The sequence below is a fragment of the Podarcis liolepis genome (genome assembly GCF_965112155.1).
Source record: "Podarcis liolepis genome assembly, chromosome: 1".
NCBI lineage: Eukaryota > Metazoa > Chordata > Lepidosauria > Squamata > Lacertidae > Podarcis > Podarcis liolepis.
The window spans coordinates 3762496-3786823 of NC_139554.1; the positions used below are offsets into that span (position 1 = coordinate 3762496).

At 48.2% G+C, this 24328-nt stretch overlaps 1 protein-coding gene across 18 annotated transcripts in view; it reads right to left on the reverse strand.

Annotated features, from left to right (window-relative positions):
- Positions 1-1857: 1857 nt before the first annotated feature.
- The window catches only part of NIN (ninein), a 126823-nt gene continuing 104352 nt past the window's right edge, over positions 1858-24328 (reverse strand). For 3 of the 18 annotated variants that reach the window (XM_083513938.1, XM_083513930.1, XM_083513934.1), the window contains 6 exons: positions 23551-23733; positions 22431-22580; positions 18775-18876; positions 12774-12968; positions 3811-3924; positions 1858-2924 (listed from right to left, as the gene is read on the reverse strand). In XM_083513938.1, the coding sequence (XP_083370064.1) occupies positions 2715-2924; positions 3811-3924; positions 12774-12968; positions 18775-18876; positions 22431-22580; positions 23551-23733 (954 nt within the window). In that variant the 3' untranslated portion in view covers positions 1858-2714. Of the gene's footprint in view, positions 2925-3810; positions 3925-9636; positions 10240-12773; positions 12969-15598; positions 15660-17919; positions 18229-18582; positions 18877-22430; positions 22581-23550; positions 23734-24328 lie in introns of those variants that run through there. The other 15 variants (XM_083513939.1, XM_083513928.1, XM_083513933.1 and 12 more) reach the window with 11 other exon arrangements.

Consider the following 24328-nt stretch of genomic DNA (forward strand, 5'->3'; position numbering starts at 1 on the left):
TTCAGTTCTGTCCTGGCCTCTGAATAAACAAGAGCTGTTTGAAGAATTGCTGTGTCGTCTGATATGTTCACCCACAACTTAACATAATTTTTATTTGCCCTTATTTGCCCCATAGTGGGGCGGTTATACACAACCCCGCTTTCAATATTGTTTGTGCCTGCAGAAGTTTGGGAGGTAGGCATACTTATTTATCTCCAGTCCTGTAACTTTTTCGAGTGCCCCTCCAGACAGCAATAAAACACTGGGGAAACATTGTAAAATAATAACACAGAAGGAAGGGTGGGTGGTCCAATGTTAATCCACTATGAATGCACTATTATTGCGTCAATGGCATGTTGCAGAAGACACCCGTGGAAAATGTCAGTAACTGAAAGCAAGGCTGAGAATGTGCCCTCCAGGGTGCGCACCACACATTTAAAACACTCGGACCACATTAACTGAAGCACCTATCCTGAGACGGCATTCACAACCGTTCATTTGAATATGTGCATGGAATTCGGGTTATTGAGAATTTTGGTATTCACAGAATTGAAGAGTTGGAAGGGGCCCTTGAGAATCATTTAGTCCAATCCCCTGAAACGCAGGGATCGCAATTCACTTGGGGGCAGATAAATAAAAATGGTCAGATATGCCTTAAAAACCAGACAGGCTCAATAAAGCCTTTATTTGTGAAGGGGGAGCTACTACTGTTCATGAGTGGCCATTTGATATGGTACTGCCATATACAGACTATGGCTCCCTGAGATTCTTGGGGTTGAGGCAGGAACCGGCTGCTTGCACCAAGTGCCTTTGATCACCCAACGATGCCCCTTCCGATCTACAAATCAACTATTCCCCCCTCCCAAACAGTTTGCAGAATTCTGTGGGCGCCAGCTGCAGAAAGGAGGGGCTTAGGACCTCTGCTTGGCTTCCATTTGTGGTGGGCAACCATCTCCCCTTGCCCACACAACCACCCCACAACCCCAAGATGTGCTTCTCCTCTTTCTGCCGCACTGGCTTTGGGGTTGGGGAGGTGGTCTGAGGCGAAGAGATCCACCTGTAGGCTCCCCTTAATCCCAAAAGGCAGGGGTGGGGAACCTTTTTCAACCCAAAGGTTGCAGGGCGATTTGGGCAGTGGGCGAGGCGTCTCAGAGGCAAAAAAACGGGGAGAGCATTGGATGCAGCCATTACACTTATGTAAAGTAGGCACTCCCAGTAGTGATGTATGGAAGTGCCTGCTTCTTGGGAGAAAAGCAATGACAAACCTAGACAGCTTCTTAAAAAGCAGAGACATCACTTTGCCAACAAAGGTCTGTATAGTTAAAGCTATGGTTTTCCCAGTAGTGATGTATGGAAGTGAGAGCTGGACCATAAAGAAGGCTGATCGCTGAAGAATTGATGCTTTTGAATTCTGGTGCTGGAGGAGACTCTGGAGAGTCCCATGGACTGCAAGAAGATCAAACCTCTCCATTCTGAAGGAAATCAGCCCTGAGTGCTCCCTGGAAGGACAGATCCTGAAGCTGAGGCTCCAAGACTTTGGCCACCTTAAGTGAAGACTCCCTGGAAAAGACCCTGATGTTGGGAAAGATGGAGGGCACAAGGAGAAGGGGACGACGGAGGATGAGATGGTGGGACAGTGTTCTCGAAGCTACCAGCATGAGTTTGACCCAACTGCGGGAGGCAGTGGAAGACAGGAGGGCCTGGCGTGCTCTGGTCCAGGGGGTCACAAAGAGTCGGACATGACTAAACGACTAAACAACAACAACTGTAGGTACATTCCAGGCACATGAAAGCCAGAGATATTCTCTCTCTCTCTCTCTCTCTCTCTCTCTCTCAATGGGATGCACGCAGGCACCTAACAGCCTTATACTGAATCAGACCATTGGTCCATCCAGCTCAGTAATGCCTACACCAACTGGCAGCAGCTCTCCAGAGCCTCTCCCAGCCTGACTGGGGGTGGAAGCTGGGACATTCTGCTTGCAAGGCAGATGCTCTGAGATACATCTCTTCCCTAGATGGATGCACAGCCGTGCCTGCCTCCTTGCAGACACACAGAAGGAATTATCCTGCCCTCATGGGCACATTCCAGCCAGGATCCTCAGGAGGTGTGTGGAGCAGGGCTGGGGAGGGGCTGTGGCCAGAGGGGCATCTAGAGAGGAAAGGATGGGGTGCAATTGGTTCCCAGGCCTGTGGCTCCCCACCCTTGATTGAACGCTCTCCAGGCTTGGTTCACCTTTCTGAGCAACGTGGCCCTTTGAGCAGTGATGCTTGTGGGCTACGGGGCACCCTGAGGTCCACGTTTGGATCCTGGCCCTGAGATTCCGTGAAGAGATCCATCTCCAGGCCTCCCCTTCATCCCCAAGAGCCCGAGGTTCAAATCTCCCTTGTCCTCAGCTGGTCCTCTCTGCTCTGGCCGTGTCCCATCTGTTTTTTCACCTCCGCTGCCCCATCAGATCAGGAAACGAGAACCTCTAAGAGCTCTGGGCTTTTCCTGAACCCCCTGATGAGAAGATAAGCCTCAGTCTGGCCTCCTTCTAGGGCTGGCAGAGCAACATTGCGCCACAAGGCATGTGGGGATAATGTGCACCCGAGAACAGAATCAGGGTTTCTTTGGGGCAGAGAAGGAACAGCCCAAAGGGCAGCCGTTCTCACTAATCTTAAAAATGCAGCGTTGAAAAGACAGCTTTAAGTAAAGTGCGTCCCCAGCTGTGCAGAGACAGGCGGGTATGGCTTTGCTAAGACCCCAGCTGAGCCGCGGAGCCCAAAGTGGGCGAGGTCAGGTTCTTGACGATCCGGCCAAGGTTGGCAATCTTTTCTTCCAGCAAGTAGTTCTTCTTCTCCACAGTCTTCTGCCTCCTCTCGGTCATCTCCAGGGCCTTCAGGAGCTGGGCGTTCTCCACAAAGAGGTCCTTCACCATCTCGTCGGCTTTCGTGTTCTTGGCAAGCTGGAAAACACAGGCAGCAAATGAGGGCTTGCTCCCCAAGGGTGGAAAAACAAGGTCTGTGTTCTGTAACGCTCTGCCCTGACCCCACAACCGCAGGTGCTCATCCCAACTCAACCCGAAATATTCATGTTGTGTGCTTTTTAAATGTTTGGTTGTAATTGGCTTAAAAGAAGAAAAGGGAAATTCCTCACGTTTCTAGATCCAGGTTTGGGACAAATACTCTCTTGATGAGAGGCAAGCAAAGAAAGGTGTGCAAATATAATTTGTTAGACTTTACAATATCCCCTTCTAAGTTTCTTTCCAAAGTTCCCCTTTCTTCCCTTAGCATTGAAAGAGACCACCTGTTTGGTAAGTTAAAAATGCTTTACTTACTAACTCTTCAAAGGTCAGATTCATATGCTTTTCCATACAGCAGCAAGACAACACAGGCAGCAAAACTTAGTTTCAAAATTGATAAATGTTTCTAAATTATTTGTATAGAAACAGAAAGACGACTCGGTAAAGCCACACTGGGCTTAGATCAATCAGCCCAGACAATTCACCCAGTTTTGCCAAATTTTTCACCCAAAGTGAGGGGGGGGGGTGACCTAGCAAAGCCTAGGAGGATGGCTTAGTCTGTGGTCTTAACCCCTTCATGCATTTACTAGAGCTAAGCATGCTGGTTATTTGCAGCTGATATTTATCCCACATGTTGGTGATTCCCTGAGCTGTTGAGGAACCATCGCTCGATGACTGAAACAGGAGCGGGAACCCTTTGCGTTCCAGTTGTTGCTGGACTCCGACTCCCATCAGCCCCAGAAGCCAGCATGACCAGTGGTCAGGGATGATGGGAATTAGAATCCTGCAACCACAGGTTAGCTGCTCCAGATCGAGGGCAAAGGCTCACCTGTTCTTTCAGCTGATTGACTTTGTCTTGGAGCAGCCTCTTCACCAGCCTCAGCTGCTGCTCTACATCCATCATGCGCTTTTCCATGGTTTGGAGCAGACGCTCTTGTCCACCCTAAAATGGAATATAAGGGCACTTTATGACGACTCAGTCCTGCAGGGCAATTAACTGGTATTTTTCAAATTTAGTTTTTATTAAAGATTTTCTTGTGTTGCAAAACAAATAACAAGGAAAAGAACAATTTAAAACACACACCCCAAATAAACAACACCCACCCAAGTGGAAACCCCATTCCATGGGTGTAGCCAGAATTTAGGGCATGGACAGGCATTGGGGGGGGGGCAGAACTGAGCTCTTGCAATGCGACTGGTCATTTAGTTACAGTAAGTATTTTCCTATGCCTGTTGTCTTTGTCCATGGAGTTTTCTTGGCAGGGATACTGGAGTGGCTTGCCGGTTCCTGCTCCAGGTGAATTTGAATTCTGGTACTGGAGGAGACTCTGGAGAGTCCATGGACTGCAAGAAGATCCAACCTCTCCATCCTTAAGGAAATCAGCCCTGAGTGCTCACTGGAAGGACAGACCCTGAAGCTGAGGCTCCAAGACTTTGGCCACCTCATGAGAAGAGAAGACTCCCTGGAAAAGACCCTGATGTTGGGAAAGATGGAGGGCACAAGGAGAAGGGGACGACAGAGGATGAGATGGTGGGACAGTGTTCTCAAAGATACCAGCATGAGTTTGACCCAACTGCGGGAGGCAGTGGAAGACAGGAGGGCCTGGCGTGCTCTGGTCCAGGGGGTCACGAAGAGTCGGACACAACTAAACGACTAAACAACAACAACAACAACCCAAGTTAAAACCCCATTCCATGGGTGTAGCCAGAATTTAGGGGGCAGGCAGGCGGCAGTAGGGGGGTTAGGGTCTCTGCAATGCGACTGGTCATTTAGTTACAGTAAGTACAGTATTTTCATCCTTTTACTTGATTTGGGTGGCAGCTGCCTCCCTGCACCCACTGGCTACATCCCTGTCCCATTCCCACTAAAACCATCATTTTAACACAAGGGGGCTGGCCCGGGCCCTTGTTCCACTCCCAATGTGCCGCCCCCAAGAGGGACAACTCCCTTTGGTGGCAGCCCCTCCCCCAGGGCAGGCGGGCTTTATAGAACTGCCCCAGCGCCCAGCTGGGGGCAGCAAGTGTTTCTGATGCTGCCTGCCTGCACAGGGTGCTGGTAGCTGGATGATGGGAGTTGTAGTACGACAACATCTAGAGAGCCACAGGTTCCCCCCCCCCACCTCTCATCTGTGTTGTCCAGCATCTTGTTTGCAGCCGTGACCAGCCAAAAGATGATGGGAAACCCAAAACAGCCCTCCGCTGTCATTCGCCCCTCCAGAATGTTATCTCAGGATAGGCTGCCTCTGTACATGGAAGCTCCTTTTAACTTGTGGTGGTTTGTAGCAGCTGAAAGACCTTTCTCCCATGGATTGGCCCAGTCCCCCTTTGGAAGCCAGCTGAGCTGGCAGACATCATCTCAGGAAGTGGCAGCAAATGCCATAACTTGCTTACTGCTCTGCGTGAAAGGTCTTTCTGCCAGTCAGTTCTACTGGATGATCCCTGGCCTTATGAGAGGAGAAAAACATCTCTATCTGCTTTCTCTACACAATGCATAATTTTATAAATTATATTTATAATTGTTGTTGGCGTCCCATCACCCTTCTTCCTAAAATGAAAGCTCCAAAACGTCATAATAATAATAATAATAATAATAATAATAATAATAATAATAATAATAATACAGTGGTACCTCGGGTTACATACGCTTCAGGTTACACACTCCACTAAGCCAGAAATAGTGCTTCAGGTTAAGAACTTTGCTTCAGGATAAGAACAGAAATTGTGCTCCGGCGGTGTGGCAGCAGCAGGAGGCCCCATTAGCTAAAGTGGTGCTTCAGGTTAAGAACAGTTTCAGGTTATGTATGGACCTCCGGAACGAATTAAGTACTTAATCTGAGGTACCACTGTAATAATAATAATAATAATAGTTTTCTTCGTATCCCTCCCTCCCCGGCCAAAACCAGGCTCAGGACGGCTAACGTCAAATATATAACATTGATATGAAATCAAACAATAATTAAATTACCTCCTAAAAACAGGATCACATTAAAATATAATTAGATGGCTTTCCGCAGGATTAGGGTTGGGAACAGTAAATGCTCATCAGGCCCAACTGTTCTTATATGTGCCTGTGAGAATGCTGGGAGGCTTCTTTCATACTAATTCTTATACAAAAAGAGAGGGGGAATCAGGCTGAGCCCTGACCAAAGGCCAGGCGGAACAACTCTGTCTTGCAGGCCCTGCGGAAAGATGTCAAATCCTGCAGGGCCCTGGTCTCTTGTGGCAGAGCATTCCACCAGGCCGGGGCCACGACCAAAAAGGCCCTGGCTCTGGTCAAGGCCAGTCTGACCTCCCTGGGGCCTGGGATCTTCAGGGTGTTGTCATTTGTGGACCTTAAGATCCTTCGCGGGACATACCAGGAGAGGCGGTTCCGTAGGTACGTGGGTCCTAGGCTGCATAGGACTTTAAAGGTCAAAACAGCACCTTAAACCTGACCCTGTACTCCACCAGGAGCCAGTGCAGTTGGTTAAGCACTGGATGAATGTGATCCCATAGCGAGGACCCTGTAAGGAGTCTCACCGCGGCATTCTGCACCCGCTGGAGTTTCTGGGTCAGCTTCAAGGGCAGCCCCACGTAGAGCGAGTTACAGTAGTCAAGCCTCGAGGTGACTGTCACATGGATCACTGTGGCCAGATCAGGGCGAGAAAGGGAAGGGAACAACTGCTTAATACGGCGGAGATTGAAAAATGCCACCTTTCCTGTGGCTGCAACCTGCGCCTCCAGTTCCAGGCAGTTCCTGCTTATCATGTATTCATCCCAATACCTTTGCGGTGAAGTTAGATGTTGTTGCAATGTCGCCAAAGCCTTTCTCCCCAATCTCCATGATTTCACATGAACTATTTCAGGGTTTCATTCCAATCTCTGGCTTGAAAATTGATGAGCCACGACCGAGTGCATTCTGGCTCGCTGCTTAATCCTCTGTCACTTGGTTTACTGCACCAAACAATGCAGAAACCAAGCTCTCTCTCCCTGGTCAAATCTAAATAAAAAATTAAAAAAGAGTCCAGTAGCACGCGGGTGGCACTGTGGGTTAAACCACAGAGCCTAGGACTTGCCGATCAGAAGGTCGGCGGTTCGAATCCCCACAATGGGGTGAGCTCCCGTTGCTTGGTCCCAGCTCCTGCCAACCTGGCAGTTTGAAAGCACGCCAAAGTGCAAGTAGATAAATAGGTACCGCTCTGGCGGGAAGGTAAACGGCGTTTCCGTGTGCTGCTCTGGTTCGCCAGAAGCGGCTTAGTCATGCTGGCCACATGACCCGGAAGCTGTACGCCGGCTCCCTTGGCCAATAAAACGAGATGAGCACCGCAACCCCAGAGTCGACCACCTTTTACCTTTACCTTAGAGACCAACTAAGTTTGTTCTGGGTGTAAGCTTTCGTGTGCATGCACACTTCTTCAGATACACTGAAACAGAAGTCACCAGACCCTTATATATAGTGGGATCATGTTTTTCTCAGGAGGGTAGTAGGAGATGGGAGATTGACTCAATGGCTATGGTAAACCTGTTGACGACTGTTAACGACTGCAATTACCGGTAGTCCTACAGGAAAAAGCAAGGGAGATAATGGATTCTTGTCTCCCTACACATGCTAAAGCTATTTTGGTCATCTGTATACCATCCCTTCCTTGCTTTTTCCTGGTGATATTTCTGTTTCAGTGTATCTGAAGAAGTGTGCATGCAAACAAAAGCTTATACAGTGGTATCTCGGGTTAAGTACTTAATTCGTTTCGGAGGTCCGTACTTAACCTGAAACTGTTCTTAACCTGAAGCACCACTTTACCTAATGGGGCCTCCTGCTGCTGCTGTGCCGCCGGAGCACGATTTCTGTTCTCATCCTGAAGCATAGTTCTTTACCTGAAGCAGTATTTCTGGGTTAGCGGAGTCTGTAACCTGAAGTGTGTAACCTGAAGCGTATGTAACCCGAGGTACCAGTGTACCTAGAACCAGGGGCATCTTACCCATAGAGGCTAGTGGCACGGGGCGCCGGGGCGCCAAGTTCTGTAGGGCGCCTGGGAAGAGGCAGAGGCTGGACACGGCGCCTCTTGCCATCAGCTCACCGCCCTCGCCTGCCTCTGCCATGCCGAAGCAGCATCGCGCCCGGAGCCTCCAGCTGAGCCGGAAGGCGCCGTGTCCAGCCTCTGCCTCTTCCCCGCCGGAGGAGCTACCCTCCAGCCGCTGCCCGCCTCCTCCAGCCTCGCCGGCAGCGCTGTCCTCCCTAAAAAACTCTGGGAAATGTGTGTGTGTGCGTGCCGGAGGGAGCTTTGCACCACGGCGCCAGATATGCTTAAGACGGCACTGCCTAGCACAAACTTACCGTATTTTTCGCTCCATAAGATGCACTTTTTTGTCCTAAAAAGTAAGGGAAAATGTCTGTGCGTCTTATGGAGCGAATGCGTGGTCCCTGAAACTGAATTGCCCAGGGGCAAAAAGAAGATCCTTTTTTTTTTTTTGAAAGAGGGAAGTGGGTGTTGAAACAAAGCCGCTGATCGTTTGCCGATAGGGGAGAGAGATAAGGGATGCTAGAGATAAAGGAGGCTGCCTGGGAGGGGAGAGGTAAAGACAGCAAACTTGCAAAGGGGGGAAACAGGAAGACTAAAGCAATAAGGAGAGAAATTAGAAGAAAAGGAGGAGCAAAAAACTGCTCCAGCTAAGGAAAAGACACTAAGGCAAACAAGAGGGAAGGGAGTGTTGAAAGGAAACAGCTGATCGGTGGGATCGGAAGAGAGATAAGGGATGCTAGGAGGCTGCCTAGGAGGGGGGAGGTAAAAGCCCATGGATCCTCAGGATTTTTGCATTGGGTCACCCCAAATTCAACATCAGATCACATAGCATGTCCATGGCTACAGCCTGCACCAAAAGAATCACGCACCCACTGTTTCCTGGGGCTGCAATGGTGCAAAAATATGGTTACAAAGCACGGATCCACATGGATCCTCAGGATTTCTGCATTGGGTCACCCCAAACTCACCATCAAATCACATCTCTGTGGCCACAGCATGAACCACAAAAATCATACATCCAGTTTCATTCAGAATATTTTTTTTTCTTGTTTTCCTCCTCTAATAACTAGGTGCGTCTTATGGTCAGGTGCGTCTTATGGTCAGGTGCGTCTTATGGTCAGGTGCGTCTTATGGTCAGGTGCGTCTTATGGAGCAAAAAATACGGCGGTTGGTCTCTAAGGTGCTACTGGACTATTTTTTAATTTTTATTTCGAATGCGTCAGACCAACATGGCTACCTACCTGAACCTGGTCAAATCTGACTGTTGCTTCAGACTCAGCCTTTCCAATTAAGACTTTAGCCTAATAGTTACAATAAGCCCTAAGGCAGGGAGTGAGGAACCTCTTTCAAGCCGGGGTCCGCATTCCCTTCTGAGCAATGTTCCAGGGGCCACCTGCCGGTGGTGGGCGGGGCAAGAGGTAAAAGTGGGCGGAGCAACATACATTCCTACAATAGGGGTGTGGCCTGAGAATTCCAAGGGCCTGGAGGGCATAGCTGTCAACTTTTCCCTTTTTTAAAGGAAATTTCCCGTATTCTGAATAGGATTCCTCGCAAGAAAAGGGGAAAGTTGACAGCTACGCTGGAGGGCCAGATTGAGCCCCTGGACTGGAGGTGTCCCCCCCCCAATGGTTTAGTAAGAGAAGAAGACACACACATATTTAAAATGTGCATTTTATTTGTCCAATTAAAATAAAAAAGTGTAGCTCTTTCCCCGCTTAAAAAGTATTGATACATCTTGTACAAAACTTTGTATAAATAACCCAAATTTTCTCCTTCAAATCCAATATATAAAAAATTTGTACCTTTTCGTTCAAAAAATAGTTACAGCATAAAATTTGAGGGCAAAAAAATAACCTTTCTCTTTCCAAACTCCCCTGGATAAGCAATTTTTAAATAACATAAATAAATTTTAAAAAACCAAATGATTCATAAGAAATTTAAGGGAAAAAAATAGACAATAACGTGTGATTCTCTTTTTTCCCCCCCACGCACAAAAAGAAACAAAAATAGATTATGAGGAAAAATAAATAAGGGGGAAGAAAACATAATACTGGAGAGGTTTTAAATTAAAATAACTTGTTTTTTAAAAAAAACAAAGCAAAAGAAAGAAGAAAAAGCAGTTTAATCCCTGGGTTTCTCCGCTTATGCCAGTATTTGTGAGTAAGGAATGAGGTGCATTTAGCAGCCAAGGGAAGTCAGAGGTGACCGATCCGTCTGTACGTATCTGCGTGAACCGATCTCTGCTCCGGAAGCAAGGCCTAGGGAGAGAAGGCAAGGAGGCACACTTCACACACAGCCTGTTGCAAAACAGCACGTCACAGTTAGTAATGCAGACAAACAGCGCCGCTTAAGCCATCGCAGCAAGACAGACACATCAGCGAGTGCTGGGGGATAAAGAGGAAAGGACAGCAAGCCCAACATTTACAGAACAGCAAGCCCAGCTCCTGGGGAATAGCAAGCTCAACATGCAGGGGAATCGCAAAGAACATTCGGGTAGAGATTAGTCTCAGCTGTGCGGAAAAGGCAAGCAGTGCGACACGTGTTGTTATTTCCACTTGGGGGAACTCGCCACGCAAAGCCACTTCCGCACTTCAGAGGAGGTGGGGTTGCGGGCTTCACGGCCCCAGCCCCGCGCGATTGGGGGGATTCCTGGCCGCGTCTCCTCCTCTATGAATGCCCATCCTATTTTTTATTAAAGATTTCTTGGTTTAGCAAAGTACCGTATTTTTCACTCTATAAGACGCACACTTCCCCCTCCAAAAATTAAGGGGAAATGTGTCTGCGTCTTATGGAGCAACGCAAAGCCTCCAAAGTGCAGTGGGAGCGCTCCCGCCAGGCTCCGGAGGCTTCGCGTTGCTTTCGCTGAATCCTGGAGAGCGAGAGGGGTCGGTGTGCATCAACCCCTCTCACTCTCCAGATAGCCGCCTGAAGCCTCCGGAGCACGGCAGGAGCTCCCGTTGCGCTCCGGAGGCTTCAGGTTCCTTTCGCTGAAGGGTAGGTGCCCCTTCAGTTAAGGCGCAGCGCCCCTCCAGCGAAGCAGGAGGAGAAATGGAAGGGGCTCCGTTTCTCCTGCTACTTGGCTGAAGGGGCGCTGAGCAGAGAGGGGGAGAATTTTTTTTTCTTGTTCTCCTCTTCTAAAACAAGGTGCGTCCTGTGGTCAGGTGCGTCCTATAGAGCGAAAAATACGGTGTGTGCAATGTCTCTTTTTCCAAGTTGCATTTTCTACAGATCAGTTTCATTGGTTGAGACATTAGGAAGAAAAGGGGGGAAGAGGTGGAGGGGGCCATGGTGGGTGGGGGTGGAGTCGGGGGGGGGCAATGTTTCTACAGTGGTGCCGTCAAGACGAATGCCTCGCAAGACGGAAAACTCGCTAGACGAAAGAGTTTTCTGTTTTGGAGGTGCTTCGCAAAACGAATTTCCTATGGGCTTGCTTCGCAAGACGACAATGTCTTGCGAGTTCCTGCTGGTTCCCCCCCCCTTTTTCTAAGCCGCTAAGCCGCTTATCAGCTGATCCGATCAGCAGATAAGCCGCTAAAAGCCGCTAATAGCGCTAATCCGCTAATCCGTCAATGGGCTTGCTTCGCAAGATGAAAAAACTGCTAGACGATGAGAATCACAGAACGGATTCTTTTCGTCTTGCGAGGCACCACTGTATTTTACTTAATGCATGTGTGGGGTTTTGTGTAAGTGTCGCTTGTGCGGGTTCTCTCTGCTATTCGCTTGTGTTCCTTTGGTGGTGAGAGAGGTTGGGGTTGGCCAAGGTGTGGTTGTTCATCTGTGATTGGCTGTGGTGAACTTTGTTCTCATGTGTGCGTGGGGTGTGTGTGTGTTTTTGAATCAGGTTAGCCATATTGATTTGTATGCTGTTGGTGGATTCTTGTCGTCGTCTTGTTGGGCTGTCGAAACAAAATAAAAAAATTCCTTCCTTTAGCACCATAGAGAGCAACTAAGTTTGTTATTGGTATGAGCTTTCGTGTGCATGCATACTTTTTCTATTTTTATTTTGTTTCGACTACGGCAGACTGACATGGCTACCTACCTGTAACTAGAACTATTGTTGGGCTGAGTATGTGATAAAGGGGAGCCATAACAGGGTGAAGGCGTCTTCTTCTATTTGTCCCCATGTCAGTTTCAGTTTATTGGTTAATTTTCTAGTAAGGCTGTTTCCCTATTTGATACCATTGGTCCATGTTTACTCCTCACAGGTCTCTTCAGTGTCTGGCTATGATGTTTCTGGCTGCTGAAAGTAGGTGGGTTATGAGTTCTTTGTGATGTAAGTGGGCACTATTGCCTTGGAAGATGTTCAGTAGGGCCAGTTCTGGGCTAACTTGCTTAGTTATTTTGCATATTTCTCGTATGGTGGTTGTCCAGAATAGTTGGATTTTGGGGTGGCCCCATTGCCTCCTGTGGGAGAGAGTTCCACAGTCCATGCACTGCGTGAAGAAGTACTTTGCCCCACTTTGCAGAAATACAAATCCTGCGGGTTGCCCGGGACTCTGCGGTGCCTTTTTGGCAATGAAGAGCCGGCTACAGATATTGCAAATGAACAAACGAACAAAACACTGATCACAGTAATGCAAGGGAGTCATGCTTTGGTGCAACAAAGAGAAGGATAGTACCTACGGAGCATTTTAGGGAAGACTGGGGTGGGGTTTGCAACTGGCATAAACAGAGAAAAGGGTCACCGTGATGAGAAGAGGAGAAATGGAGAGGCGCCTACTGTAGGTGAAGTCTCTCTACGCCCCAGGACCACGAAGGGGAAAGAGAAAGAGTGTGTGGATGGAGGACATACCTGGGGCATGTTTGTCTCCAAGGGCCGGTTTTCGAGCTCCTCCTGCAGGCGCTGGCACCTCCTCTCCTCCTGCAGAAACTGGCGCTGGAGCTGCTGGTACTCTTCCCAGGGGACCACAGGGCAGCCTTGCTGCTGGAGGTCGCGAGGATGCTGCGACGGGCTAAGCATCATACTGGAGCTCGAGTGTAGCAGCTGCTGCGTGAGAGGAAAGGGGCAGGAGGGAGGGAGTTAAAGGACGCCTTGCAAGGACACAATACGATAATCTTTATTGTCATTGTCCCATACGGAACAACGAAATCAACATCAGACATTCAGAAACCAGCAAGCCTGCTATCCCAGCTATCCCTGCCTGGTTAACTTCCTAAAAACTCTGATACCCCATAATTAAATACCATATACTCCCATAGTGAAGGTGAAGGGACCCCTGACCGTTAGGTCCAGTGGTGGCTGACTCTGGGGTTGCAGCGCTCATCTCGCTTTACTGGCCAAGGGAGCCGGCGTACAGCTTCCAGGTCATGTGGCCAGCATGACTAAGCCGCTTCTGGAGAACCAGAGCAGCGCACGGAAACGCCGTTTACCTTCCCTATTTATCTACTTGCACTTTGACATGCTTTTGAACTGCTAGGTTGGCAGGAGCTGGGACCGAGCAACGGGAGCTCACCACGCCGCGGGGATTCAAACCACTGACCTTCTGATTGGCAAGTCCTAGGCTCTGTGGTTTAACCCACAGCGCCACCCGTGTCTCTATAGAGACTACCTTAAACGCGTTTAAAGCCAAAATCGCATTGAATAGAAACTGTTTCTCAGGCGGCTAGTCCTGGCCTTTATAACCCTGTACCTTCTTCCAGAAGGCAGAAGCTGAAAGAGATCATTTCCGGGGTGCGCACTATCCTGCACTATCTCTGCAGCTTTCTTATGGCACCTGGAAGCATAGATTTGATCCAAGGTAGGGAGAGTGTCTCGTAAGATCAAACAGAACACCAATATCCTTGCTTAATCGCCAAGATCATCTGCAGGAGCGTCACTGGCTGTTCCTTGCGCTGGGCGGGAGACTGGTTTGACAATGAGTAGCCAAGCCTTTAGGGTCACAGGTCTGCTCTTTGAAGCTCTGTGTCCCCCGTCCGCCCCCACTTTCCCCAGGAAAAAACTTTCTAATGCTTAATCAGAACAAACAGCAATTCGAGTATTCCATGGATGGCCGTTTGCTCCGATTCAGCAGGAAAGAGCGGGTTTGGGGGGTTTTTTTGCAGAGAAAGCACCAGGGCAAAAAACAAAGCAAACAAACTGTTCGGACATGAAGTTTTAAAGCGCAGGCCTGTGGCTAGAAAAGGAAGCCTGGAGAATTTACTTTAGAAATCGTAATTATTGATTTATTGTGGATTGATAATTTGTTGAGTAATCTCCCTTGTACATACTGGAAATGTTAAAATAGCGTGCATGCAGGAATTGGCAAGTGGTTAGCTGATGGTTAAGGATTATAAGTTAAAAACAAAACAAAACAAAAACTATTGCAATATAAGGCTAATTGTAAGGAGTGGAATGTGAATTACAAATAACTGGGAAAATAATGCAGCAACAAGAGGAAAATATGGACATATCAAAAACGGAGTGCGGGAAACCAGTTTTTGGATTTTTAAAATTAAATTTGCTTCAATTTGTGGTTGATTTGTTAAAAAATGGAAAATCGATAAAAACAATTTTGGGTGGAAAAAGGGAAGTCTGGATGAGTCCATCAGCTCTGCAGGGTTTCAGACCAGGTGTCTGTCTGTCTGTCTGTCTCTGTCCTATCTCTTTTTGCACCCGGTCTGCTTTTAAGCATTTCATCTTGCTGGCTGGCTCTGCACGTGGGCTCTGGGAGAATGGAATATTCTTTCTCTTTCCCTTCTGCTGCTAGCTACAGGGCTGGCTGTAAGGGTTTGGCTTTTGTGCCTGCGCAAAACCCCTGGAACCGAACCTACAGGTAAGATGCAATTACGCTGCGCTTAAAGACACAAAGCATTTCTCAATTGCAGTAACCTTAGAAAGCACTCATTCACTGACATTCTGTGTGGAAGCCCAGAAACCCCTGCGAACTGCATTTCCTGGAGACCTCAGAAAATCTAGACATGCAAACGTCAACGTGCTCATTCCAAGAAAGGCATGCAAAAAACAAGACCATGAACGAGACCAACGGCAACTGTCACAAATGGCATTTCCAAGAATGAAAGAACAGAAAATGGGATCTCAGAGCCACTCTTCATTCCCACCCCCCCAAAAAAAACTGGTTTCGAGTTTAAGAGAGCTTACCCAGTATTCCTTGTAAGATTAAACTTTAAAGCTAAGGCTTAACCTTTTTCTTTCTGAGCCTACAAGAATCAACACTGACAGCCAATATCCTTCCATTTCCCCTTTTTGCCCATTAAAATGAAGAGCGGCTCTTTCACACAAGAGGCAGGCCAATCGTCTTTCATATTAATTCTTTAAAGAAATACCGTATTTTTTGCTCTATAAGACTTTTTCCCTCCTAAAAAGTAAGGGGAAATGTGTGTGCGTCTTATGGAGCGAATGCAGGCTGCACAGCTATCCCAGAAGCCAGAACAGCAAGAGGGATTGCTGCTTTCGCTGCGCAGCGATCCCTCTTGCTGTTCTGGCTTCATAGATTCAGAATATTTTTTTTCTTGTTTTCCTCCTCCAAAAACTAGGTGCGTCTCATGGAGCGAAAAATACGGTCGATGGAGGGGCATTAAAGGCATGGCGCTGCAGAGCTTTCTCTCTCACACACTCGTTCTCTCTCTCTCTCTCTCCATGCATGTGGGCTTATGGCACTGGGAAAAGGTTTCCTCTACCTTCGCTGGCTACGTCAGGCAGAGCACTGTGCTCCTCTCTGCTAGCTCCAGCCACCGAGGTCTGGGCACAGGTTAGCCAGGAGTGGGGGGAAGCACAAGGGGGAGATAGAAGGTTATGGGGCTTCCGAGGTAAGAAAGAGTCAAGAGAGAAATTTGCATGGGGGGGGGGGACGGCGAACCAAAGGACAAGGAATATTGCGCAGAAATCAGCAGAGCTGAGGTGGGGGAAGAGACACAAATGGAGAATCATTTTCAGGTCCACGACCCACAACAGAATAGCATACAGGTCAGGAATGGGGGAGCCCTGATAAACTACAACTCCCATCACCCATGATAGCTGGTCACAAGAGCATCTCTGCAAATGTAGTAAACAGGAACCTGATACTTTGGAGCATATTTTCTTTTTTTGTGATTTTGGCATTTATGCCAGAAGACAATTATTAGAGGCCTTACAACTCAACAGGCTCAATTCTACGCTACCAACTGCTCTGGAACAGGAATGATCAAATAACTTTAATAGTGGCTGAATGTTTGAGTGCTGTCCATGTAGAAAGACTGGGCCATTATCAAGAGATTTAGTGGTTCTTAACTGATGGGTGATGTGGTAGCGTTGTGTTGTATTACTGATGCAAATTGATTTTCTCTGGAGTCAGTGGCGTAGCGTGGGTTGTCAGCACCCGGGGCAAGGCAAGTAATTTGCACCCCCTAACCCGTGGATTTGCGCCCCCTAACCCACGGATTTGTGCCCCCTAACCCTAACCCCCAGATGTTGCGCCCGATGCGGCCGGCCCCCCCATGCACCCCCCACGCTACGCCACTGTCTGGAGTTAAAGATCTGACTGGGACAAACCTTGTTACGCTGAGCTCGTTTTTTGCACCATTTGTATACGGTGTCTGTTTGATAATGTGTGGTTTGCTATGCCTAATAAAGGATATTTGAGTCGATAGCTGGTCACGGTGGAAGCTTGAGTCCAGCCACAAGTTAGGTCTCCCTGCCACCGCTCAACACCGATGGCTGTGCTCTACACATGCAATGCTGTGCTCAGAATCCAGCTTCTTCAAAACTTCACAGTGTCTTCCTTGTTCTGCCATCTCCCCCCAGATAAAGGCAACCAGCTCAAGTTAAGAAGAGCAGGATCAGGCCAGTGGACCACCTAGTGGTGGCATCCTGCTTGGCCAGTAGCCAACCAGATGCCGGTGGGAACCCTGGAAGCCGAATCAGAGCGCAGATCAGAGCCGGATCCTGCCGTTTCCAGGAACTGGAATTCAGAAGCATTTTGCCTTGACGTCGGGGTGGAGCGTAGCCATCAAGACTAGCACCTGAAAGAGCTTCTCCAGCCCCATCGCCCAGCCCAGACATGGAAATCCAGCTTTGGGGGCCTTCTGGCGGCTCCCCCACTTTGAGAAGTGAAGCCACAGAGAACCAGGCACAGGGCCTTCTCGGTGGTGGCGCCCGCCCTGTGGAACACCCTCCCCTCCAATGTCAAGGAAATAAACATCTATCTGACTTCTTTTAGAAGACACCTGAAGGCAGCCCTGTACGGGGAGTTTTTTTAATGTTTGCAGTTTTATGTGTTTTAATATTTTGTTGGAAGCCACCTGGGGCGGCTAGGACAACCTAGTCAGATGGGCGGCATATAAATAATAAAAATATTATTATTATTATTATTATTATTATTATTATTATTATTATTATTATTAACCACTGATAGCCTTATCCTCCCTGAATTTGTCCTATGTTCTTTTAAACCCATCCATGTTTCTTTTGCCTCTTCAAAGTGCTCTCACAGCCCTCAAACCAAGTCTTTCCTTCAGGGAAACTTTGGTAAAGCCCTGGCAGAACCCATCTCACCAGAGTGTTAGCAAGATCCCCTTCATTTTGCTGGGCATTGGTGCCATAAATCAGGAAGTGTTCTGACTCTCCTTCCTCCTTTCAAGTTCTGCCCTGGCCTTAGTGTGGTGTAGTGGTTAAGAGCGGTGGACTCGTAATCTGGTGAACCGGGTTCGATTCCCCGCTCCTCCACATGCAGCTGCTGGGTGACCTTGGGCCAGTCACACTTCTCTGAAGTCTCTCAGCCCCACTCACCTCACATAGTGTTTGTTGTGGGGGAGGAAGGGAAAGGAGAATGTTAGCCACTTTGAGACTCCTTCTTCTCCAAGGAAGAAAAGCTCACCTATTTCTGAGTGAGACTGTTCCACCGTTGAAGAGCTCTCACTAACGTTCTTCCAGGTGTTTATGCCCAAGAAGATTAAGTTCAAAAACCGAGGTTCCACTGTACTGCCTTTCTACACAGAAGTCCCATGTACATATTTATCTTTTATCTTTTTAATTTTTTTACACATTTCACTAATTTTACAACCATTTTAACATTTCCAAACTTTACTTCCTTTCCCCTTTTTCTGCGGTTCCTTAAATTCGTTTTGAATATCTTCTGCATATCCAAATTAACTTAATTTGATCATTTATTCATCTAAATATATACCCTTATAAAATTGCAGGTTATTACAAGAATAATAAATGTAGATATTTATCATCACTGGTAGCTGTTGACAGATCTGTCCTCCCTGATTCTGTCTATGTGAAGCTAGTGCGTTAATTCCTCTTTGGAAAACTCAGCCAAAGGCCTCTTCTTAATAATAATAATAATAATTTATTTATACCCCGCCCATCTGGCTGGGCTTCCCCAGCCACTCTGGGCGGCTTCCAAAAGAATATTAAAATACTATAATACATCAAACATTAAAAGCTTCCCGAAACAGGGCTGCCTTCAGATGTCTTCTAAAAGCTTGGTAGTTGTTGTTCTCTTTGACATCTGGTGGAAGGGCGTTTCACAAGACGGGCGCCACTACCGAGAAGGCCCTCTGCCTGGTTCCCTGTAACTTGGCTTCTCGCAGTGAGGGAACTGCCAGAAGGCCCTCGGTGCTGGACCTCAGTGTCCGGGTAGAACAATGGGGGTGGAGACGCTCCTTCAGATATACTGGACCAAGGCTGTATGTATTCTGTTGTGGGACAATCCATCTCATAAGGACCATTCATCTCATACAGCCCTGGAGTCCCCTTAGATCTGCAAGCTCAAATAAATAAACCCCTGGCCTAAATCCTCAAGCAAAATGATTCCCAGTTCATTTTTTTTCTGCAGAGCAGCATCAGCAACGCACCATCTACTGAAACAGACCTCCATCACCTGTTCGTCCCGTTTGACTTGCTTCTTCCGTAGGCCTTCGTTTTCCAGATTGACGGCTTCCAGCTCTCGCTCAAGGGAACTCATTTGGCTGATCTGTCGGGGGATTTAAGGCTCGTTTTAGGAAAGATGAGGACGGAGCGGGATTATTTTGTTCGGTTACCTTGTTTTGCTGTGGCCAAGCGCCGGTTTACGTCAAAATAGCCGAAGTGCCTACAGGAGGATATTTCCCTGCATCCAGACAGCTCCCAATAAGAGCCAACATTTGCTCTAGCGGAGACGTTCTTGAAGCAAACTGGTTGCTCCACTGTGGATCCTCTGCATAGATCTGATGGAGGGGGGGGGGTGAGGTACAGTTGTACCTCGGTTCTCGAACGGAATCTGTTCCGCGAGTCCGTTCGACTCTGAGAACCGTTCACAAACCAAGGCGCAGGTTCCCATTGATAGATAATTTATTACGGTCAAAGACCAGCTCGAATAACACAATAAAAGCAGCGTTCACAAAAATAAAATACCGTATTTTTTCGCTCTATAAGATGCACCAGACCACAAGGCGCACCTAGTTTTTGGAGGAGGAAAACAAGAAAAAATATTCTGAATCCCAGAAGCCAGAACAGCAAGAGGGATCTGGCTTCTGGGATAGCCTCTTGCTATTCTGGCTTCTGGGATAGCCACGTGAAGCCTCTTCAGGGCAGCGGGATGAAGGCTCCCCATGCCCAGAAGTGGTTGCGCGTGGCTAAGGCAGAGGCCAGGACAGCAAGCGGGGCTCCGTTCCTGTCCTGAGGGAGAGCTATGCAGCGCCCCCTCCAGTGAAGCGGGAGGAGGAACAGAAGGGGCTCCGTTCCTCCTCCTGCTTTGCAGGAGAGGCGCTGCGCAGCTCTCCCTCTCTGCACAGTGCTATTTGCCGCATAAGATGTACTCACATTTCCCCTTACTTTTTAGGAGGAAAAAAGTGCGTCTTATGGAGCGAAAAATACGGTATGCAATCAGAGCAGATTGCAGCAATAACTCATAAGTTAAAATTGAGACGTATACATACACCCGTACAACTGAGATTTGGGCTACCATAAAAATTGACCCTGAGGCACCCCAAAGGGGCGACTTCAGCATTTCCCTAGTAAGCTATTTTATTCTAGAGGATAATCTGTGCCTACAAATCTGGGCGCAGAATCTGGCTACCAGCCAGGTCGTCTTGTGATCTTTGCCTAAGAGGAGAGAATTAAGTTTAGACTTGCAGCTTCCGATTGGCCGCAGGAGCTTCTTGCACTCGACTGGAAGCCGTGTCGGCCGTTCGGCTTCCGAAAAACATTCCCAAACCAGAACACTCACTTCCGGGTTTGCGGCGTTCAGGAGCCAAAGCCGAGTACCAAGGCATTTGAGAACCAAGGTATGACTGTACTGCTCACATAAAGGAAGGTATGAAGCCAAAGAACACCCCATCCCAAAAGATGGCGACAGAGACATGAACCGAGAACATAAGAGCAAAAAGAGAGAGCTTCGCTGCTGGATCAGGCAGACGGCCCATCTAGTCTAGAATCCTGGTCTCACAGTGGCTGACCAGATGCCTGTGGAAAACCAGGAAGCAGGATCTGAGCCCAAGAGCCCTCTCTCCTCCTGAAGTGTCCAGAAACTGGTATTCTGAAGCACTGCTGACTCCGAATGTGGAGGCAGAGGATAGTCGTAATGGTTAGTAGCCATTGATAACCCTCTCCCCCGTGAATTTGCTGATCTCTAGGAAGTTCATATGCCTGTTGTCTTTGTCCGTGGAGTTTTCTTGGCAGGGATAATGGAGTGGCTTGCCAGTTCCTCCTCCAGGTGGATCACGTTTGGTCAAAACTCTCCACTATGACCTGCCCATCTCGGGTGGCCCTGCACGGCATAGCTCATAGCTTCTCTGAGTTATTCAAGCCCCTTCACCACGGCAAGGAAGGCAGCATCTTAAAAAGCAGAGACATCACCTTGCCGACAAAGGTCCGTATAGTTAAAGATCTGGTATGGAAGTGAGAGCTGGACCATCAAGAAGGCTGATCGCTGAAGAATTGATGCTTTTGAATTATGGTGCTGGAGGAGACTCTGGAGAGTCCCATGGACTGCAAGAAGATCAAACCTCTCCATTCTGAAGGAAATCAGCCCTGAGTGCTCACTGGAAGGACAGATCCTGAAGCTGAGGCTCCAAGACTTTGGCCACCTCATGAGAAGAGAAGACTCCCTGGAAAAGACCCTGATGTTGGGAAAGATGGAGGGCGCAAGGAGAAGGGGACGACAGAGGACGAGATGGTGGGACAGTGTTTTTGAAGCTACCAGCATGAGTTTGACCAAACTGGGGGAGGCAGTGGAAGACAGGAGTGCCTGGCGTGCTCTGGTCCAGGGGGTCACGAAGAGGCAGACATGACTAAACGACTAAACAACAACAACAGGAAGTTCACAAGGGGTGTCAAGACAAGAGTCTTCTCTATCACTCAACTTCTATATCCCTCAACCTTCTATAGAGCAACTGAAATTCAGAGATATCCTGCCTTAGAACACGCAGGGCTGTATTCAGAAATGCTTCTTGTGAGCAGGTCCCTTGAAATTAAGGAACATCACTAAATTTCATCCATTCATTTAGAAAAGTCTACTACAGGGTGTTGAGATTTCCATTCCACCTTAAGGAGCAGATGTGTGGAGCTGTTGCATGTCACATGTCAGTTTACATTCCAGCACAGCTTGCTGGCAACTTCCGTTGTGTATAGCTTTTGTTTTTCCCCGTTCTCTCTGAGAAGACGAGAGAGAGAGAGACGACATGTTTCTTTGTCCTGATTTATGATTAATAAATCTGTAGTTGTAATATGCTTCCACAAGCCTCACGCCTATTCTGTGTGTGCAGTTCGATCTGCTGATAGTGTGCCCTGGCTTTGAAGACTGGGTCGCTGATTTACGTTGGAGCAGAGGCCGATGGGTCTTCACAGAGGAATGGCTGGAAGGAGACGGCCCAGCCAGGGCTAGCCAGCTGGCCTCCCGGTCCTCTGCATGTTGACACAGGGGTGCCCAAACTTTTTTCAGTTTCCAGATTTGATGAAGTGAACATGCATGAGGGCCGGCCAAAGTTGTTGACTGCCACAGGGGCCGGATTCAACTGACCGGCAGGCCGGATTAGGCCCCTGAAACAGACTTTGGACATACCTGGTCTACTAAGACTTGCAGAACATCCAGGTGGTATTCAGCTACCTAACCACCCGGGTCAATGGCCTTATCCCAGGCAAATCTACCTACAAATCTGTAAACAGCAACCAGTTGCCTGTGGCGAGCAAGGACCGGCCCCAGGTGACCAGCCCAGAAAACTATTGGAAACTGGAAGAGAGATGCATAGGTTTTTGACGGGGTGTGTGCTTGAGTGCTTAATTCTCACCCAGGTGGCACAAATGCCACAGAGGCCTGTGTCAACGTAAGCAGCACAGTACAAACTTGTTTTAGTGTGCACAGATTTTGAAGGGGGAAAAAAGAACAAGATAATGCATTTGAAGACCGGACTAATTGAGTGTTCCTTGGGAACAATGTAAGGGTTTATTCGCCACCCCAGAACTTTTTGTATATGCTGCAAGCTGCTCAGAGGAGCTGGGGTACAAATAATAAAATTATTATTATTATTATTAGAACTGCCTGGAACTGACCTTCCAGTTGGCTGAGGCCAGCTCCTTCTGAAGCCTCTCGCATTCCCTCTTCAGGCTCGCTTTCTCCTGCTCAATGGTGCTCACGATCCCTAAATGGCTTTGGTGTTTTAGGTGCTTCTGGCTCAGGATGGTGGATTCCAGCTGACGGATCTGGCAAGAGAAGAGGCCAATTCACATGCTGTTTATAAGGATGTTGGGAGAAGAGTGTGTGTGTGTGTGTGTGTGTGTGTGTGTGTGTGTGTGGAGGGGAGACAAACCCACCAGGAAAGCATTGTAGGCTGGTCTGATGGCCAACTTTCATGAGCCGACTTTATGGGGAGTGTCCACACGCACAGCACAATCGCATCTTACATTTAACACACACAATTCCAACCCACAACAACCGCATCTTACATTTAACACACAGTTTCAACCCACAATTTCAACCCACAACAATTGCATCTTACATTTCACACACAAAATTTCAACCCACAACAATAGCATCTTACATTTAACACATACAGTTTCAACCCACAATTTCAACCCACAACAACTGCATCTTACATTTAACACACACAATTTCAACCCACAATTTCAACCCACAACAATTGCATCTTACATTTAGCACACACAATTCCAACCCACAACAATCACATCTTACATTTAACACAGACAATTCCAACCCACAACAATCGCATCTTACATTTAACACACACAATTCCAACCCACAACAATCGCATCTTACATTTAACACACACAATTTCAACCCACAACAACTGCATCTTACATTTAACACACACAATTTCAACCCACAATTTCAACCCACAACAATCGCATCTTACATTTAACACACACAATTCCAACCCATACAAGGTCAAAGGTCAGCTGGTTGAAATTCCACAAGTTAAATGCAAGCGAGGCAGGAGAGCCTAAAGGCTCTTTTTGCACCGGGTTTCCCCAGCATGTGGGTTCCAATCAAGGTTCTGCCTCCGGCCCTGCGCACCTCTGGCATGCGGCCCCCAGAAAGTTGCCCACAAGATCTGAGAAAGGTTCTCTATTCCTCCACGAGCAAGATATTTACCAGCTAGATACGAGGACGGACGGGCACAACACGCACACCTGGAAGGAATCCCCCATTTACCTTCTCTCTGGAACGAGCGAGGTCTGAGCTGGTGCTCTGGAGCTCTTGCTGGAGCCGCTCGTTGTCCTGCCTCAAGAGCTGCTGGTCCTGCTTGGCCAGGAGACCCACTTCGTCCCCCCAGCACAGCTGCTTCTGATGGCTCTGCAGCCCCGCCGAATGCACGGCTGCTTCCAGGGCCCGATTCTGATGGCAAAGAGCACAGACGGCAAAGGGTCAGGGCACCTGCGGCACATGATGTCAGGAAAAAGCAGCAATGCGAAGGCCAGCTGCAAGTTGCTGGACTGTACTATTGGAACAAAGGGGCAGTCTATTCACTGTACTGAGCACCGGATGTTAGCTCAGAGTGTCATCTGACCTGTACTGGAAGTACAGGGGTGGAGTCTCTCATTCTACTGTTGGAGACTGGAGAGTGCAGACGTGTTTCTCTGTACTGCTGGAATGACAGAAATAAAGACATGTAAATAGATTTCTGTCTCTCTCTTTTCCCCTCCCTGAGGGAAGCAGGGAGGAGGGAGGAATTGGTGTGTCCCTCTCACGCTGATAGGGATCGCCGGAAAGACCTTGCCTGTATCCTGCCGGGAGACGCAGACGGGGAGGTCAACAGGATCTCAAGCCGAATGCCTGGAGAAAAGGCCAGTTACCTCTGACCAAGGCTGAGAATCCGACACATGGCTAGGGAGAGAAGGGCTGGCAGTGCCCAGGTTCCGCACTGGCTCATTCTTGTAGCCAGGGACAATAATAATAATAATAATAATAATAATAATAATAATAATTTTAT